The sequence below is a fragment of the Ascidiella aspersa genome, chromosome 5, assembly GCF_963924565.1.
Source record: "Ascidiella aspersa chromosome 5, kaAscAspe10.2, whole genome shotgun sequence".
NCBI lineage: Eukaryota > Metazoa > Chordata > Ascidiacea > Phlebobranchia > Ascidiidae > Ascidiella > Ascidiella aspersa.
The window spans coordinates 3,497,834-3,517,022 of record NC_139451.1 but is presented as its reverse complement, the minus strand read 5'-3'; the positions used below and the strand labels follow the sequence as shown (position 1 = coordinate 3,517,022).

General features: G+C 35.3%; 4 protein-coding genes and 1 non-coding gene across 6 annotated transcripts; 2 read left to right on the top strand and 3 right to left on the bottom strand.

Annotated features, from left to right (window-relative positions):
* Positions 1-433: 433 nt before the first annotated feature.
* LOC146141511 (cyclin-dependent kinase 10-like) lies at positions 434-8,725 on the bottom strand. Of its 2 annotated transcripts, XM_083389395.1 has the most exons (10): positions 8,033-8,725; positions 7,804-7,876; positions 6,210-6,384; positions 4,828-4,977; positions 4,026-4,201; positions 2,719-2,849; positions 1,767-1,959; positions 1,632-1,701; positions 1,435-1,474; positions 435-1,116 (listed from the first exon to the last, which is right to left on the bottom strand). In XM_083389395.1, the coding sequence occupies exons 1-10, from the start codon at positions 8,096-8,098 to the stop codon at positions 1,090-1,092; spliced, it is 1,101 nt and encodes a 366-aa protein (XP_083245521.1). In that variant the 5' UTR covers positions 8,099-8,725; the 3' UTR covers positions 435-1,089. The 2 variants fall into 2 exon arrangements, with proteins under 2 accessions (XP_083245522.1, XP_083245521.1); XM_083389396.1 differs by lacking the exons at positions 7,804-7,876; positions 8,033-8,725 and having other exon boundaries at positions 434-1,116; positions 6,143-6,307.
* On the top strand, positions 5,912-5,985 carry Trnat-ggu (transfer RNA threonine (anticodon GGU)). Its single transcript has one exon. It is a non-coding gene; the product is annotated as a tRNA-Thr (tRNA).
* Positions 8,726-8,871: 146 nt separating the features above from the next.
* Positions 8,872-12,787, bottom strand: LOC146141510 (dysbindin-like). The gene is made up of 5 exons (XM_083389397.1): positions 12,672-12,787; positions 11,317-11,377; positions 10,438-10,570; positions 9,723-9,855; positions 8,872-8,993 (listed from the first exon to the last, which is right to left on the bottom strand). The coding sequence occupies exons 1-4, from the start codon at positions 12,740-12,742 to the stop codon at positions 9,725-9,727; spliced, it is 396 nt and encodes a 131-aa protein (XP_083245523.1). The 5' UTR covers positions 12,743-12,787; the 3' UTR covers positions 8,872-8,993; positions 9,723-9,724.
* Positions 12,788-12,884: 97 nt separating this feature from the next.
* LOC146141509 (tetratricopeptide repeat protein 14-like) lies at positions 12,885-15,162 on the bottom strand. Its single transcript, XM_083389861.1, has one exon. It carries the CDS (start codon positions 15,149-15,151, stop codon positions 13,403-13,405), a length of 1,749 nt encoding a protein of 582 aa, XP_083245987.1. The 5' UTR covers positions 15,152-15,162; the 3' UTR covers positions 12,885-13,402.
* Positions 15,163-17,156: 1,994 nt separating this feature from the next.
* Positions 17,157-17,774, top strand: LOC146141508 (EF-hand calcium-binding domain-containing protein 9-like). The gene has a single exon (XM_083390155.1). It carries the CDS (start codon positions 17,157-17,159, stop codon positions 17,772-17,774), a length of 618 nt encoding a protein of 205 aa, XP_083246281.1.
* Positions 17,775-19,189: the final 1,415 nt, after the last annotated feature.

Genomic DNA, 19,189 nt, shown 5'->3' with positions numbered 1-19,189 from the left:
TGCAATACAAAAAGTCCAAGTGGTCGATGGACGACCAATCGCAAAACGACTACGTTTCTTTAATGAACCAGCGGGCCTGGGCTCTGCTGGCGCTCGCCCTCGCTATTTACGCGCTGCAGGTGTACGCCATCCACCGGGTGTTCAACACGCCTGCCAACGGCCGCCTGATGGCGCTAGACAAGATGTCGTACAGGATGACTGCGAAGGTTTAGAAAAAGAGCACTCTCCTAAGCTTGTCGTTGTTTGATAGGTGCTACATTTTATCTTCGTCTGCATTTCTGTTTTATGTGGTATTTGCGTAATAATATTATTAAATAAAAATATAAGTAAACCAGAGCCGCAGAGGTTTATCTTTTACTAGAAAATGTTTTCCAAAAATAATTAAACACGTTTAAAAAGTTTTAAGGTTTGTGTGGATTTCTATTTGTTAACTGTTGACATTCTACTTGCACATTGACTTTTATGCGTAACTATAATACAGTTCTAAAGTGGTTGGAAAATATTCAACCACATGCTTTACCACCTTTACAATTTACAGTTTGCAGTCTATCGGTTTACAAAATGGTACTCCTGGACTCTGGTAGTCTTACAGTCCCGAGACCGACTTTAGGCTAAACGAACCGACTCCGCAGCCCTGGCTAGGAATTCGTCCTTAATTGGATAAAGATTTACTAAGGAAAGAACATAAAGTTTCGTGGTACAAAACCTGTCTATGACTTATTGTGCGGCCTTTTTGTATAGAGATCTTTAGCAAAGAAACTGGAGAAAGAAGAAATAACCAAAAATTTAGTTCAACCGGGAAATTATCAGCTCTAAGTCGTCTGACCAACTCAAATTATCTCATCAAACACTAAGGCACCGGTTTAAAGGGACCGTCGCTCTACGAACTGAGCTACACAGGCTCAGAGGAAAGCAACTCGAGAAACAACCGTAGAAACGTTGTCTGCTGCATCCTGTTCGATAATACATTATAAAAAAAGTTTGGGACAACAAAAATTTGATGGCTTTGTTTTCCCACAAAACACACGAAGTGCGATCCAACATTCAATAGGCGGAGAAATGGTAGAATGGACTTCCAGATCAGAAATGTCACGAGGCCGTTTTCCGCTTGGTTCCCTGGAAGAAAGCAAAGCGTAAAATAAACCAAAGTCAGTGTTGCAATGACGTTTGACTGAAATGCACTATGTTACTGTTTTCAAATGACTGACTTTTCGTTCTGACCAATATTTTGCGAAGCAAACAACAACAAAAATCAAAACAAAGGTCATGTTGACTTTCATTACAATTAACAATAGGATTTCGTAACCTAATTTTACTAAAATGTTTTAAACAAATGCCCCTAAATTCAAGTCAAGTCATTTTAAGGAAAGACTTTGGGGTCAAGCCATTTGAAAGCAGTCACTTAGGTCAAGTCAAACTGCCACTTAATCATACCTTTGAAACGGATACAGAAGATTCCAACTTTTTAGCAGACCTGCAAAAAATATGAGAAATCGGGATTAAACCATTTGTAATGTGTGTGTGCACTATGCACGCAGGACAGGCCTTGCAACTGAATTGAGACGAGCAGAATATTCACAGCTCGTTTAAATTAATTTTAGAATTTTTAGAATGTAATAATTATTTCTTACTTGTCGTCTTGTAATGGCCTTTGCTTGTTCCTGTGATGTGGAAATGTGGGCATCATATCGGGATCGCAAGCTACAAATAAAAAAAGTTATTTTTTTCCGACAGCCCTAATACGAACTACCGTTTGCACAACTTACGCAGCGGCATTTCCTTAAAGTAGGAAGTGTCCAGGCAGTCGTGGGCGGTGGCTCGCTTGTCCGGGTTGTACATGAGCAGAAGGTTGAGCAATCTCATGCCGGCGTCGGTGAGCCAGGGGAAGCGGTGCTTGAGGTTGTTGTAGGGTTGCTTGCGAAGGTAGATGCTGCGGATAGCCGGCAGCTGCGAGTAGCCCTTAAGAAGAGTTTTGACATTCTTAAATCAATAAAAAAGGGGAAAAAATACTTTTATTTGTCTGGCAACAAAACCACAAACCCCTATAAAAAACGTACAAGTTAATATCAGTTAAAACAAATGTGTAGAAACTCCAATTATGACTTGACTGGGACTTGACTCGTTATTCAATTAAGTTATTTTACAAATGACTTGACTTGGGTTTGATTAATTTACAAATAAATGACTTCACTTGTAATTAGGAATTATGACTTAATTTGGACTGAAGGTTATTTACAAATGACTGGACTTGGGCTTGACTAATTGTACAAATGGCTTTACTTAGAATTCAGTTATGTACAAATGACCTGACTTGGACTTAAGTTATTTAACAAATGACTTGACTTGGACTTAAGTTCGTTTACAAATGACTTGACTTAGAATTTAGTTATGTACAAATGACCTGACTTAGCTTAAGTTATTTCAAAATGAATTGCCTTGGGCTTAAGTTATTTTACAAATGACTTGACTTGAACTTAAGTTATTTTACAAATGACTTTACTTAGAATTCAGTTATGTACAAATGACCTGACTTGGACTCGAATAAGTGAACAAATGACTTGACTTGGACTTAAGTTATTTCAAAATGAATTGCCTTGGGCTTAAGTTAGTTTACAAATGACTTGACTTGAACTTAAGTTATTTTACAAATGACCTGACTTGCACAAATCATTTGACTTAGAATTAAGTTTTTCTCCACCAACACTATCAAAACCTTACCGGCCAAATCTGTTCACTCGGTGAACCGAGCATTTCTATGATGAGTTCGATCATTTCCATTTCGCTTTTGCCGGGAAACAGTGGCTTGTGAGCCAGGAGTTCTGCCAGAATGCAACCGGTGGCCCACATGTCTGCAGGGGCAATGTACACACGTTATATTCCGATTAATTGTTTTAATAGCAAACCCTGTCATTTAGCGCAGGTAATCGGATCACCCTAGGGAAAAATGACTAAATATCACGAAGCAAACATGATTGATACGCCAGGCTAACGAACAGTCACGCATTGAATGATTTTGTTATATAAATTTGTTACATAATTCACTGTGGCGGATATAATTTTTAAGAACATTTTATCAAATTTTATGTGGATTGTGAACCCATAGAAAATTCGAGATATCACGTTTGAGAATTACGCACTGAAATCTTTGCAAAGCAAAGTTAAAGAAACCGGCCACCATTAAACAAAATAAATACCATATATAAACTAGCAAAAAACAACAGCTAGTACAATTGCTTTTCAAACAAAGGGGCAAAAATGGCTGGTTCGATATTCTGGATTCATTATTCACGATTACAAAGATAATATTGAAAAATACCCTTGTATTTTGAACTACCCTTTATTTCTACTGTGAACATCCCAATTGAAATCTATGAAACACAAATATTGCGGATTCTTTAAACATAAATTAAACTAACAAAATAGCATTTAAATACATTTTAAAAGAAAATTTTTTTAAATACCCCAAAAATCAATTTTCACAGGGGAACACACACTACAAAGAAAAAATATCTAAAGCAAAAAAATCTATAATACCATAGCTTTAAGACCAACGACATAATAAAGCCAAATTGGCAGTAATATCCACGAATGAATATGAACTTAATCGTCTGAATAATTTCAAAATTCATCGGAATACGGCCTAAATAACGAAACTGTATAGGTATGGGTTGTGGTACGGCTGGGCCACACCTGTCTGGCATTGACCGTTTTAGTGTCAACTTTTTTGACGCCCAAGTTTAATTGGCGCCGTGTGAGCGCCGCTGTTTTTGCACCGGATTGTGGGGTCCTGTTTGGGTTTATTGGTGGGTAATGGGTGGGGTTAGAAATTAGGTTAGGGTTGAAATTAGGTTGGGGTTGAAAATAGGGGAGTTTAGTGATGTACTTAGGGTTTGGGGTTAAGTAAAGGGTTGTTTAGTTACGATTCTGACTATTTAGGTCTATATTCCGACATTTAGGATTTATTCCGATTTCAGGCAGATTTAGGACTTATCCCGAACGGTTTTACGACCAGCTGTAGTACCTACCAATTGCCGAGTTATGTGTTCTAGCACCAAACAGCAGCTCAGGTGCCCGGTACCATAGCGTAACAACACCGGGCGTCATTTCCTTCTGTGGGATTCCGTGCGTTCTCGCCAAGCCGAAGTCGGCAATCTTTAAGGTTCCCTTGTCGGTCATAAGGAGGTTGGACACCTTGAGATCCCTAAAAAGATTAAACTAACTTGTTTAAAAAGCGCGAGTCCCATTATATGAGAATATACTTTTTAAGATTTTGGCCCTTTGGTCATTTATTTACCTGGCGATTAAGTTTTTTACCTAAAAATGCAAGTTTTTGACAATTAAGATGTTATTACATCTGCTTAAACACTTAACTTACTGCGACTCAGGTCTATTTGAAATGACTTCACTGGGACTTAGGTGAATTTAAAAGGACTTCACTGGGAATAAGAGGTCAATTTGAAATGACTAAACTTGGACTCAGGTCAATTCAAAATTACTTCACTGGGACTCAGGTCAATTTGAAATGACTTCACTGGGACTTAGGTCAATTTGAAAGGACTTAAATGGGACTTAGGTCAATTTGAAATGACTTCACTGGGACTCAGGTCAATTTGAAATTACTTCACTGGGAATAAGAGGTCAATTTTAAATGACCTAATTTGGACTCAAGTCAATTCAAAATTACTTCACTGGGACTCAGGTCAATTTAAAATGACATCACTGGGACTTAAGTCAATTTGAAATGACTTTACTAGGATTTAAGTCAATTTAAAATGACTTCACTGGGACTTTCGGTCAAGATGACTTGTTTACCACACTGCTTCCCACCTGTGTACTATGAAGCTTTTGTGAAGGAACGCCAGTCCCTTGAGAAGCTGTAAGGTGATGCACTTGACCTGGGCCTCGGAAAACGGCGACGACATGTTGTCAAGGAGGTTTGCCAGATCCTGCTCGCAATACTCCATAACCAGGAAAATACTGCACACACAAAATTGCTACGACAACATAGGGCAGTGACTTCCAGACTTTTTCGAGTGCGACCTTAATGTGAGTTTTATCGCAAACCTCGCGAAACCAAGACACAAAGACTAGTATAAAATATATTTGTAAAAGGCGGCCGTCCTTCATCAAGTCAAAGTACAATTTTTTACTTGGTTCCAAAGGTTTCTACTTTGACCTGATGAAGCACGGTTGTACAAAAGCTTGTCGAGAATTCAATACAATCTGTCTTCGTATAGTGCCACCTGAATGAGAGTTTTATCTAAGAGCTGGCGAACCAACCCATAAAGATTTGTATAAAATATCTTTTTAAATTGCTGTATTTTTTATATTCTAAATAGGGTAATCAGGTGGCACTTTATAAAAACAAAATTTATTGAATTATCGACAAGCTTTCGCACAACAGCACTTCGTCAAGTCAAAGTAGAAAAAAAAGCTTGTCGAGAATGCAATACAATTTGTCTTTATATAGATCCAGCTAAAGTGTGTATCGAACAGGTAGCGATTGCAAGATTCCAAGGCATGTTTGGGTTTACTAGAGGTTTAATTCCAGTCATAATTTTTATAGGTTTAATTCAAACTATAACTTTAACTCTTAAGTTTGTGAGGCACCGCATAAATTAAAATACCAATGGAGATTCTCTTAAATATTTTCCACTTTGACCTGTGGAAGCACAGTTGTGCGAAAGCTTGTCGAGAATTCAATACAATTTGTCTTTAAATAATTCCACCTGATAACCCTATTTAGTATGAAATGTAATTTTTGGGTGAAATCAGTCAATTCTTGGCTTGACAGTTTCAAACGTTTTTTTTACTCTACTGACCTATACCTTAGCTACTCGGATTCAATATTTTTCCGCATTTAATGTGGAAGGACTGGCCTATGGTTGTTTCTCGACTCGATCCTCTCCGAGCCTTTGTAGCTCAGCTGGTAGAGCGACGGTCCTGGTATGCCTGAGGTCGTGAGTTCGAATCTCACTGCAGGCTAGTTGATTTTCTAGCCTATCCTGCCTACATTAAATGATCGACAAATTCGGTGAGTCTGCAATGGCTTTCGCTGTACTGGTTAAAACCCTGTTGGGGTGGAACGCACTTCCACAGATAAACTTATGACGCTCCAATCTTTGGCAGATTTTAATCGTACCTGTGAGACCCATCTTTTTGAAACCCTTTGCGACTCATGTTTGTGAACCATACGAAAAATACAGGACCTGTCTAGATGCTGGCCCACGACCACTTCGTAGAGTTGTACGATGTTGTCGTGCTTGATATTTAGAAGAAGCATGATCTCACGAAGACTGCTCACTGACATGCCGTCTTTTTCTTTCTCCGAGCGGACTTTTTTGAGAGCAAAGATTTGACCCGATTCAATGTCCTTCGCTCTGTCTGGAATATAAAAGAGTTAAAGTGCAATTTTCAAGCTAGTCTTAAACATTGAATTTCTATTTAATAGTCTTAAATAATCATATTACTACCAACTGGCCTTAAACAATTAAATTTCTATTAAATGGTCTTAAACAGTTAAACTTTCATGCTATACGTAAAGCTGGTCGTGAACAATCAACTTTTGTAAGCAACTAAAATATATAAAATAAATTAATTAAATAAAATTTACTTACAAATTCACAGTATGATCAAAATTCAAAACTATAAAACAAGATGTAAAAGCATAAAATGGTGATTTTTATCATGTAAAATACATGGGATTTGAATCAGGATTTTACTAGTTTTATATGTATATATGCTTATATATATAGCTTGCTAATGAATTTAAAGCCAAAAAGGTTGAGTAGATTGACATCATCTTGATTTAGACGTTTCGATACAAGCTTTTATCATCGTCAGTTACCACATATACCAGTAAAACTATCTATTGATTGATTTCAGTAATTATCAAAAAGACTAATTAAAAAGCCTGATTAAAAAAGTTTTTTCAAAACGTTATTTTAAAAAATTACATGCATCTTTTAAAGTTTTACTATATTCTTTAACTTTTTAATAATTTGATTTTTGGTATTATACTAAACTTTCTTCAAACCCAGAAACTCAAAAAAAAAATAATTTCAAGACTGTTGGATCACACATAAAGTTATTTTTTCTACTGTCCATTTTAACAAATGTGATTTACCCTGTCCTGATTGTAAGAAAGATGGCATGAAATTATTTCTGGCAAATGGAAATAAATCACAAATTATTATTCAGCAATTCAGAATCGACACTATTCGACTGTATGATAAAAATGATAAAAATAATTCTACTAAAGTAAAATAGTACAAATACTTATGTGAGATAAGAGTACATTGGATTTTATAAGCTTCTTTTTAAACACAGCACTTGGTTTTATTGTAATACAGGTTACTAGGAACCTATATTTGCCAAATATTAAATGAGCCAACTTAATCTTCTTGATATAAATAAAAAAACAGCTTTTCTGGTAATTTTAATTTCTTTACACACGTTTCAGTAACCTATACAAGCCGTCTTCGTCAGGGTGAAACAAGGACCTGCTGAGGGACTAGAGGCAAATGTTTTCGCTAATTATTTTTTCAGCGTTACGTTGATCACTTGTTTTCCTTTGTGTATTTTCCGTTAATTGTACAAGCGTTCAGTGTCATTCACCCCAGTGATAAAGGCGGCTGAAACGTTGGTAAAGGAATAAAATTACCAGAGCTGTTTTTTTATTTATAATAATATGCCTGGTAGCAACAGTTTATATATTAATCTTCTTGAATGTGACATGTTTAAAAACTACAAGCTTTGCTTTAAGATTTCATAAAATCTCTGTTTAAAAACAGTTTAACTTACAAACGATGCCATATGTTCCTTCCCCAATTCTGTTCAACTTTTCAAAACATGTAACACTTCTGCACCTGCCAAACTAAAAAATTACCAAGTATTAACATTAAATATCAATAAAAATCATATTGAATTAAGAGTTTTTATAAAAAAATAAAACTTTAACTTTTTTATTTTTAAAGGAGTAATGAATGTTATCTTTTGTAGTAATATAACAATTAATTATTTTTCGGCAAACCTTGTCTGTTTGCGGAATTTTCATAATCTTTCCAGTTGATAAAGACATTAATTCTCCCTCTTCCATTATTTTTAAAGTATTTACAGGCCATGAAAAACAGACAACCCTATGTTCCTATGATCACAATAACAAAACCATTAAATTTATAAAATAGAATTATTTGAGAAAACACAGTAAAACCACAGGTATAATGTAATAACAAAGAGACTATTGCACAGTTTAGTTACCACAGTAACTTAACCATTATCTAAACCAGTGGTCGGTAAACTGTGGGCTTCGGCCCGAATGTGGGCTATTTTTAGTAGCGCCTTAGCAATTTCAGTTTGATTATACTGATGGAGGTCGTGAGGTACATCCATTGTACTTTATTGTAAAAATAGTGTGGCAAACATATTTCATTTTGGGTCATTTTTGTATCATAGGGCTAACAGGCTATGGACCCCCAAACTGCTATTTTCAAATCAATAAACACAACTCTTTTCGGCTACATGAGATTAGACTGGGTTTAAGCTGAATATTTATGCGACTTCACTCAATAACAATAGGTTATTCAGATTAATTGTTATATGACGGAACTTTGTGTCGTCTTTCCTAACATTTGCTCCCCAAACCAAAATTTGAACACATCCTGTTTTTGTAGTGCTTTTAAGAATAGTGGACCTTCATTAGCTCCAGAAATAAAGTTTGCCAACCACTGATTTATACCATAGCTACTAAAAAAAAAAATATAATAAAAAAATGCATAGAAATTAACTCGCTAAACACATAATACAATACACAAATCAATTAGCAAATTCTAAAAAAGCGAAACATTGTTTTTTAACACTGTTAAAATTGGTGATGAATCTAAATAAAGAAAAATTATTGCATGAGCAAATATTGTGAACACAGTTAACTATAAAATTCTTCCATTTAGTTCTTTGTGGAGTCATACAGCTCTTTTGCTTTTTAGCTTCCTTATCTGTGTATAAAAGTTGGGAGAATGATTAGGTTGACTTCAAACAAACAAAATATAAAATAAACTTTTCATGTATTTCAAGCTAACGTTGTCATAATTAGGCCTAGTCAAAAAACAAAAATGTAAACCTTATTATTACTTTATTGCAATGGTTTCCAAACATTTTTTTCAAGGCCTGCAAAAAAATTGCCTTACAAAAAATTTGTTCCACCAACCTACAGGAATTTTACTAATTTTCAGTTGGATTCTCGACAAGTCAGGTTTTAAAAATGTCGTAAGCATTTTATTTATGCAAAATTTCAATTAGCAACGCCTTTGGAAAATTCAAACAAAGCAGCAGAACGCAGTTTCGACATCTCTGGGTCAATGTATTAACTCAAAGTTTAGTTTATTTGTAGACATTTAAGGTTTAGGTAATTCAAGAGAGTCACATAAAACAGAAAAATTATATGTATATTAAGTTTTTTTAAGGTTTATTTTGGTGACCATTAAAATTTTTTAATGTCAACAGATATAAAAAAGCAACAAATATAAAAAAATATTTTATATAAAAAAGATATTTTTAAAACGTACAAAAATCGCAGAAGCAATAGGAAGACATGACCGATATTTATTAAAATCGACTTTATTAATGATACTGACCTATTTCCTTTGGGCAACATTGCATTAAATGTATTAAAACACTGTGTATTTTATTGCTTGGATTTTACATTAAACATTCAGTCGACTCACCTTTAAGCGAGATTTGAATTTTCTGATTTAGGTTTTAATTCCTGACAGTTTTGAGCAGTTGATAACTCTTTGCAAACTTTTTCATGGTAAGCCAAACTAGATGACACTTCTTCTATGCTGGCACCAATGTGACCTATTTTATTAACACATAAAGTACTACTTTTATTAATTTTTTTTTTTTTTACCAAACAACAATTTAATAAATAACTTGTAAAATAGTTCTTCCGGCAAAATTTTATTCTGATGTTCCGTTTACATATATAAGTTCTTATGTTCCGCTTACCTATTGGGGCAATCCTCTTCAGGGCAATATAATTGCAACTATATATATATATACCATGTAAACAGTAAAATAAAAACAGCAATCAACCACTTTTAAAACCGAAAGGCGCGATTGCGTGAATGGGTGGTCAAAACGTTGGTACTTTATTAAAAATTTTCCGGAAAACCAATTTTTTTTAAGTAAAACCATTTTTTTTAAAGTTAAACTGGCAACAACAGCATATTCATTAATTTAATAAATCCTAATACAGTTTTGTTAAGCAGTTTTATTTTTTTTTGTTTACTAATAACCAAATTAATAATTTTTCTGTGTGTTTGTCAATAGTCTTATACAGTTAGTGGTCTAATGAAAACTTAAAATGTATTTTTGGCATTTTCTTTACAATCAAAAGACTTTAATTTGGACAGAAAACTTAAATACTAAAGAGCTTACCGATAGAAACTGCAATTTTATCGATTTCAATAAGAATGTCCGGCAGCAAAACAAAGTGTTTACACAAACGATCAACATTGCTACTTTTATGTTCCCAATCTAGCGAGTAGCTGCAAAGCGATTTGCTGAGATTCTGCAAAATGCAACAAGCTTTTTAGCCGTGTTAGAATCAGTTAAATATAAGTCAACCTGTAATATTCGTCTTTAATGAACAATAGTTTAGTTTGGTGGTAAACAGAGTTGCTGTCGTTACAAACTTACAGATGATAAAACACAGATCACAATGTTGAAAATGAATACAGATTAATTAGAAACCATTACAAGGGCCACCTATTTCTGTATTGGCTTTGATATATAATTAATAATTCTATGAAAAAAAAAAAAAAAAAAAAAAAAAAAAAAAAAAAGATTTTTAACAAAAAAAAAAAAAATTTGTGTTTTTTTTACCGTAGGACCCTTAAGGAACGTCCAGGGGGTCTTGAGAGCCAAGGGGCCCGCGCGACCTGCGCGATACACAATCGCGCACTGATACTTCTGCTGTATGCTCAGCCGCGATTATAAGCGAACCAGGCCAGACGCACGTACGGAGTCTTAGGTCCGCAAACTCCGCTAATCCTAGTCCACAATTAAGCGAGCCGCCGTCGATTGACCGAGGAAAACGAATCGGTTTGTAAAATTTTGGAGTTTTTAAAAAGGAAATGTCCAAAGATTTTATTCAATAAATTGCCCCATTTTAAACAGAATGCAGCAGCAAGCAATAATTATGTTTTTTATATATTAATGGCAGTTAATATTTCTGAGCCTGACGATGCCCTTTTGGTAAACAATGTCAGCTTCTATATAATGTGCAATTAATAACAGCTTAAATAAAAATATTACCTCAGCTCTTTTTGCGCAGTTCAATGTTGTTGAGTGCATGGCTTGCCATTGCTTTTCATAACTGAAAGCACAAACAACAAAATTTTATACTTATGATCAGGGCTCCGGATTTGGTTAAAAATACCCCAACACCCGAGTCAAAGTCCAACAACCGAGTCGAACTTTGGCCAATAAAATATAGCAGAGTCCGAGCAAATTTGCGATTTTTTATTGAGTACTGAGTTCAACTGGCCTTGCGGGTGTACTTTTTCCGTTGCAGTTTTAGAAGATGATTCAAGCTCATATCGAAACATCTTAATCAAGATTATGTCGATCTACTCGATCTTTTCGACTTTGCAATCTATTATCAAGCTACATTACAGATCTGTGCATAGTGTACCCAAGGTGATAAGTAATGCACAAATAAAAGGTTAAAAAACACAGCTTTAAAGAGCATTAGTGGGGCAAACAAGACATTTTTTGCCTCAAGTCCCCGTGATGTCATTTGTAAAAAAACAGGACAAGTCAAGTCATTTTGAATAAACAACAAATCATGTTACAGTCAAGTCATCATTAGACCATGTCAAGACCTTCAAATAAAAAAATTAAACTTTTATTATAAAATCCTCAATGAAAACACTACATTTTAATGCAACGTATTTGTCGGAAAGACTCAGGTAAAGTCAATTTATTTGAAACAGTGACTAAAGCCAAGCCAAAAAGTATATTATTCAATCCAGGGTTAATATTGAAATAAAATTTGCACTCAGTCAGGCAATATATCAGTTATCTCACTTCTATCGATGCATAGCTAAATTTCAACCGATTCATTTGCCAATATTTTTCTGTAAACTTAAAATTAGTCTTCTTGAAATAACATATTTTCTGCGAAAAACTTGTACTTTTCGTATTTTATCTTGCCTTATATTTTCTACAAATATTTCCAAAAAAGTTCAGACCTTGACCTATCAACCTAAGTTTGGTCAGAATCTGGTCTTATTTATTATCAGGGTTAAAAGAATGCAGTGCATGAGTTTTTACTTGAATAGGAAGATGTGATGTATTTTACAATGCAATAAAATTCCAAAAATCATACCTAATAATACGTGGTAAGAATATCAAAGCCCATACAGAAGTAGGTAGCATTTTGAACATTTCAAACAACTCTTAGTCAGTATGTTGAAAATGAATAAAGACATATTCAAAACGTTGAAAATGATACCTACTTCTGTATGGGTTTTGATATTCTTACTACGCCAAACTACCACTTCCAGCCATTATGTTCCAAAGCTTACATAATAGGTTTGTAAAAATAGGTTATCAGTACCAGAAAAACCCTACAGTATATATATATTAGTAGAACAACAATAATGTACCTGTGTAGAAGGCTGACTCCAGCATTGAGATTGAAATGTGATAAAGCTTTACTTGGAAGGGTTTTTGACATTTTGCGAAATTCAGAAGACAGGGGGACATTCAAAGTTTTACATTGCTAGAATTTCTGCTGAAATAAGTTTCCAACATTTATTAATGGTCGGCATATATGAGTTTTTGAACCTGAAAAGTACACAATTTTCGCACACCACAAAACAGGAAACTATCTTAACCATGAATAAAGATTACATTGTAATTTTAGAATTTTTAAAGGCATTGTAGCTTTATAAGCATGTGCTGAAAATACAGAAACAAAGAGTTTGGATCGCAAATTTAAGTTTGTTTGGGGTGATTGTTCTTTGTTCATCAAACAATTGCATAAAGTTATCATGATATTGGCATTGATTAGCAAACCGTAAAAAAAATGTTTTTCAGGAACGGTTCACAGATATAACAAATAAAATAAAATTTTTCAGCATATACAGTACAGCTATAAAATCGACAAGGAACATTAAGAAAGCACAGAATTTTTGGTTATTAAATATGTTGCAATCAGAGTTTGCAACAACTACAAAAATTGGTTTTACATCGTCTCAAACTAATAATTTAAGCTAGAAATTAAATATATACCTATGGTTTAAAAAAGCGTAAGGTTTTTGTAGATTATTTAACGCGCATATGAAAGACTTCTTGGCAACCCTGTCGAGTTACGCAAATATCGCAAAGTAGGAAGTTACTTTTTCCTTTTGCCTTCAAACTTAGAAATTTGATCTAAAATGCTGCCGAACGTATCTTTGTTCACTTTTGTTATGGGGGCTACCACCCTTGGCTTACTGGATGGCTGAGTGGGTTTGTCTTTAAAATAGGAGCTTTGTGTCGTAAATCCGGTGGACTTTCTCCTGTAGGTGTCTTGATGAGAAGAGTTTCGGTTTTCGTAGCTTGACGAAAAACTCCTGTTCAATCGGTTGTTGTCCTTGTGATTGTACTCGTGGCTCTTTTGTCTTCGAAGGTGCTCGATTTTGTTCATGTGGTTGTTAGTGGCGTAGTGCTTACTCACAAAAGTCGGAGCTGATTTTGTCGATTTTCCTTTGGAGGAGGTTGACGACACTCTTTTCCGCTTTCTCCTAGGACTTGAATCCGAAGAAGAAGAACTGCTGGAGGAAGTGGATGATGTAGAAGAGGAATCAGAAGATGTTGAATCTCTTCTCGAGGATGAACTCTTCCTCCGTGATTTCTGATGGTGGCTGCTGGTTTTTGAGTGTCGCGAATGCTTTGCGTCAACTTCTTTCTCAAGCAAGTGTTTAACCTTGACTATTGTGGCTGTTTTCGACGTTGATTCAGATTCAATCGAATCTGTGGAGGAAGAGTGCTGACGTTTATTGGCGGCAGCTTTTTCCAGGACGCCGAGAGCTTTTTTAGCCTCTTGGCAATCCGGATCTAAATCAGTGGCTCGTTTGTACAGTTTTGTCGCCTCTTTAATCTGCTGAACGTCTTTTGCTTCAAGCTCAATGCTCTTGGCACGTTCGACCAAGACTTCAACCAAATACTTTTTGGCGTTTTTGTTGTTTGGATTTAACTTTAAGGCGAAATCAAAGTCGCCGATAGCTTTGAGGAAACTGCGACGGTTCGCAAAGACGGCGCCTCTTGCGACTAGAGCTTCAACATTTGAAGAATCCAGGTCTAAGGCGTGGTTCAGTTCCTGAAGGGCCTCCATTATTTGACCTTTCCCATATAAATCAACACCGCGCTTTACGGCCATCGCTGAGATCTTTTCCGATTGTTTTTTACGCAACTGGTCGGCGTATTCTTCGGCTGGAAAAGTCATGTGCCTGAGATCGTCTATCAGCGAATGAAACGACCCAAGCACGAGGCGCTGCTTTAAATACTGGACAACGTTTGGATTGTAAAACCCTGATGTGTGCGTTAAAACATCATTATAAAGTTGATCTTCGCAAGAACAAGCACGCTTATAGGCAGTAGGCAGGTGCTCCTCTGTAACAATGCCTAACTCCAAGTCGTATTTGCTGTGCTTCTCGAGAAAGCTTAGAACGAGTTTTTCTCGATCTTTATCGACATCGATTACAGCTGCGCGAACTAAATCACCCGCCGCGAATCTCAGGACCGGATTTTCGTGGTTATTCAACTTTGGAATTTCACTTCTCGGACAACTGGCCATAATTTCAAATTGTTCAATGTCAAGCGACCTACCGGCGTCAAAACAAAGCAAGGTTACGTAAAGTCCATTGTCGCTCTTGGATGTGATTCTTCCAACGACAATGTCACCTTTTTCAAATCTGGACCAAATGAGGTTTTCCAATCGTATGGCCGAAACATCCATAAAAGTTTCCAACGGTGGCATAACACCATATACATTATTCCTGTCTTCATTCACATTCCAATGCTTCACATCATTTAGACGGTTTCGGTGAAGCTTTCTCACATGTCGCGACGTCTCTTCAACAAATCTATCGATTTTAGACATTTGCAAATTAGGTTAGGCCAAAAAGCCTCAAAGCTGTGATATTAAATACAAAATAAAATGCTTGGAGTAAAAATTTTTCGTTAAAACTATACTGATATAAATTATGATATATAAGCAAAACCACAATAGCCAGGAGTATAGACAACCTTTGGGTGACTGGTTGATTTAGTTGCCAACTGCCTAACCAATTTTGTAAGATATGCATAACTTAACTACATAAAAAGAGTTTTCCAATCATTTAATTTACATTTATATAATGTAGGTTTTACATATATGAACAAACATGCCACATTGAAACTTATTTTAATTAGTCTTTGTTTAGAAAGTTCTAATTGAAAAGGCATTTTGTCTTTAAGCAGATTTATAGAGATTTGTTCAGAGCAAAATTTTATTGAAATATAGAGATTTTTTTTGCTGGAGCAAAAATTGAGGGAGCTGTGGAAAGTCATGGATCCTTTTTTAATTAAATTCAAACTTCTAACTTCTTAGTTTTAATGCACAATGTTTTGTTAATTAAGTGGTAATTTTTTTTTAGTTATTTTCTACTTAACCTATTTTTCTATTAGTACATGTGAAACTATGTTATTATTTGTGCTTTATTTCTCTTGAATATGTAAACCAATCGACTTTATTATAATTTAGTACCATGTGAAAGTAAATTTAGTAACTTTATTAAGACATGGCCATACCATAACTGCTATGACTGTGACTGCGCGGGGAACTGCCAGGGGGATAAATCAGGCCTTACTATCTAACCCTGGGGCGGGAACCTTTTTAGCTAAGGGAGCCATAAAAGCCAAATATTATTGGTGGTATTCCATGACAGCCATAGATATAGTACAATTTTAACATATAGTTATAAGTTGGAAAAAACAGTAATTAGAACAGAGCCCTGTATTTTGTTCTCATTTAAAAGACAGTACATACTAAGCACAGAAAGCTAAGTTTGCACAACTTTTACTACGGAGCTCCGTCGGAAGAACAGGGCTTTTTGGATATAGTGAGATTTCATTAAACGTTAAAACAATCCCGAAAATACAAATGGGATTCGCGCGAATCGATGAAAAATTCACTACTGTGTGTGTTAAAAAAGTAAAAAATTAAAGTTAGGAAGCCGTCCGTGGCTGTGCGCAGTTACATTTAAATCATCCTAAGAAGTGATAGCTTGTATTAGTCGAATGTAAACCCAAACTTTAGAAAAAAATTGAATTGCAGTATAATTACATAACTGAGGTCCAGTTTGCATTTTCTGGCACTTCACAGCCAAGATTTTTGGTGTGCAGCATCAAATTTTCAGGTGTGCAGGTGCATGTGCAATCATGTTTATTCGCACACCTTAAAATATTGGAAATCCTAAGCAAGTGTTTTTTTTTTCGATATTTAAGTGCGCAATGCCATGTCAGGTGTGCACACAAAATGCTTTAGAGAAAAGATTGGGTGTGCACCTGCCACATAATGCAGACTGGCCATCACTTAAAAAATATTAGCAATGTAAACTGGACAAAAATGTTGTAGGATTCTAAACCAGCGCCAAATGTTCTTTTGAATTGGTTGAAATCAGCAAACACGTGCGTTGAACTATTTTTGTTGATATCGCTACGTAAATAATAAAAACACATGCATTTCACTTGCATTATTTGCATTATAAACTCAAAAAATTACAATCCATGCATTTTGTTCCACGCTCCAGTGCGCTTTACGCTAAATATTTACTGGGGCGTGTAAATTGTTTTCGTATTATTTGTTAGATTTCCAAAAATGGGGAGTTTATTTTACTCCAGATGAAACTAACAATTCATTACTTTTTTATTCGATTCAACATGTTATTTGTTGCAACAAATAATACACATGCTTGTAAAAATATGTAAGATATATCTTGAATGCTAGGTACAATAATAAAGTATGATTGGTTGATCTATGTGCCAATAATGCTTTTAACAACAACCGTTGCTACGGAAAGGATATTTTAACAATCGTATGCTTTTGAGATATACATTGCAAAGAAATGAAGATAAAATCGAACGTTCTTGGCCTGTTTCACCTCGACAGGTCTTTCAGCTTGCTGACTGTCAAAAACACAAGACTTCTGCTGGAATATTTTCGCTTTCTTGACGTACATCACAAGGGAAAACTGAACGACATTCAGTTCTACCAGTTCATGCGACATGTTACTAACTTGGACAAGCGTCAAATCTTTCTGGTGCTGGACATGTTGGATCAACAGGCGACAGGCTATATACGTTTCCAGGAGTTCTACTTGCTCGCCTGTATTCTAATAGCGCTGAAAGACAGGGTCGAAAAACAGTTCATTTTTCGGCACTCGAAAATAGTTTTCGAACTCATGGATGAAGACGGTGGAGGTACAATTTCAGCAGATGAGTTTGGCCAGTACGGGTTTCTTTTTAACCTTAAAGACCACTCCGTACGCGATATTTTCTTCGAATTTGATGTCTCTGGGGACGAAGAACTTGATTATAAAGAGTTTAAAATGTTCGCGATGGCCTGTATTGACAAACAGAAAGAGCTAGACGAAAAAAGAAAGGAAAGAATGAAAAAAGATCTCAACGGCGGACCACTGCAAATCGGTGCTAATTTAGATATGAGTGATATGGATCTTGATTAAAAGAGTCTTAATTCAAAATTTGCATTTTTTTTTGTTTTTAATTTTTTGCAGTTTGATTTGCATTTCGCAGTTTGATTTTAACTTCCAATCAAAACAGCCGTTATTGATTTTTTATTTTTAATCCAAGATTTCTAGGTCCGTGAGTAAAATAATAGCCTACGTGTTTCTTAACCTTTTTAACCCCAGTTTAAACGATCACGGGTTAAAAACCTATTTACTTCTTGGAGTACCTTTTCCATGCAAAATGAGTTCTGTGTGCTCTGTTTAAAATCTTAACTTAGTTGGCTGAGCTGTCCTTTAAAAACGTAGTCGCCCACCTGGCGAGCGAGTGAGCGCAATTTGTTGGGTATCTTGTTACACTCTTTCGTTACTAACAAGTTTTTATTCCATAGACCTCCTAGTTTTCATTTTATAAAAGTACGATATGGTCTGTGAGATCAGCCGATAGAGCAAGAAAAAATAAAATAGGCCTAAGCCTCGGATATTGTAAAATTATGAAAACACAGGGTATCTTAGTCAGAGCTGAAAATCTGGTCACAGAGATATGAGGTAAAAAAATGGAATAGAATAAATAAAGTTTATTTTTCTTTTGAAAAGTATTTTCTTTGATTGAAATCCGTCGGGTGGCTATTTCATTACACCTGATCTTTACACCACGACCGGTGATTGAGAACACACATGAGACCACCAATGCAACAACATCTAAATCCGAATAATCTATATTACCACAGTATGAAGACCGAAGACATTATAAAGCAAAACATACAATAACAACCACGACAGAAGAACATCTTAAATAAGGACGTGGTGTGTGAGGGTTAGGGGAGAATTTTTGCCATCGGTTGTTTTGGTGTTGACTTTGGGCGCCTTAGTTTGAACGGCGCATCTGTTTTTGCACTGGATTTGTTTGCCCCGTTTGCCAAAAGCCAGCACACAAGAGCGCTACACGTTTTTTTTTTGGTCTCTTGGTGCGTAAATTGATTTTTCCTAAAAATTATTGCGAATATTAATTTGAACATTAATATTTTTTTAATTTTTAATTTTTTTTTAATTTTTGTAAATATAGACCATTCTTATCGTTGTGGTAAAATTCTTTTTCGAAAACAATTCAAGTTAAATATGTTTATTTTGCCGTTAAAATTTATTTCGGGATCTTTTGTGCTAGCTAGCTTTTGGCCCCCTGTTTAGGGTAGAGGGTGGTAAATGATTTGAATTATAATTTGGGTTAGGGTCGAAATTATTAGGTGAAGTCCGGGTTGGCGTTTGAGGTTACATAAAGGTTGCAAAGGTCTTATTCTGGTCATAGGTCTTATTCCTAACAAAATTTTCATCGGATGGGGGAATTTCGAAGACGTTTTAACAATTTTGGCGAGCGCTTGAATTTTAATATGAATACTGTAGCCGTTATATCTAGC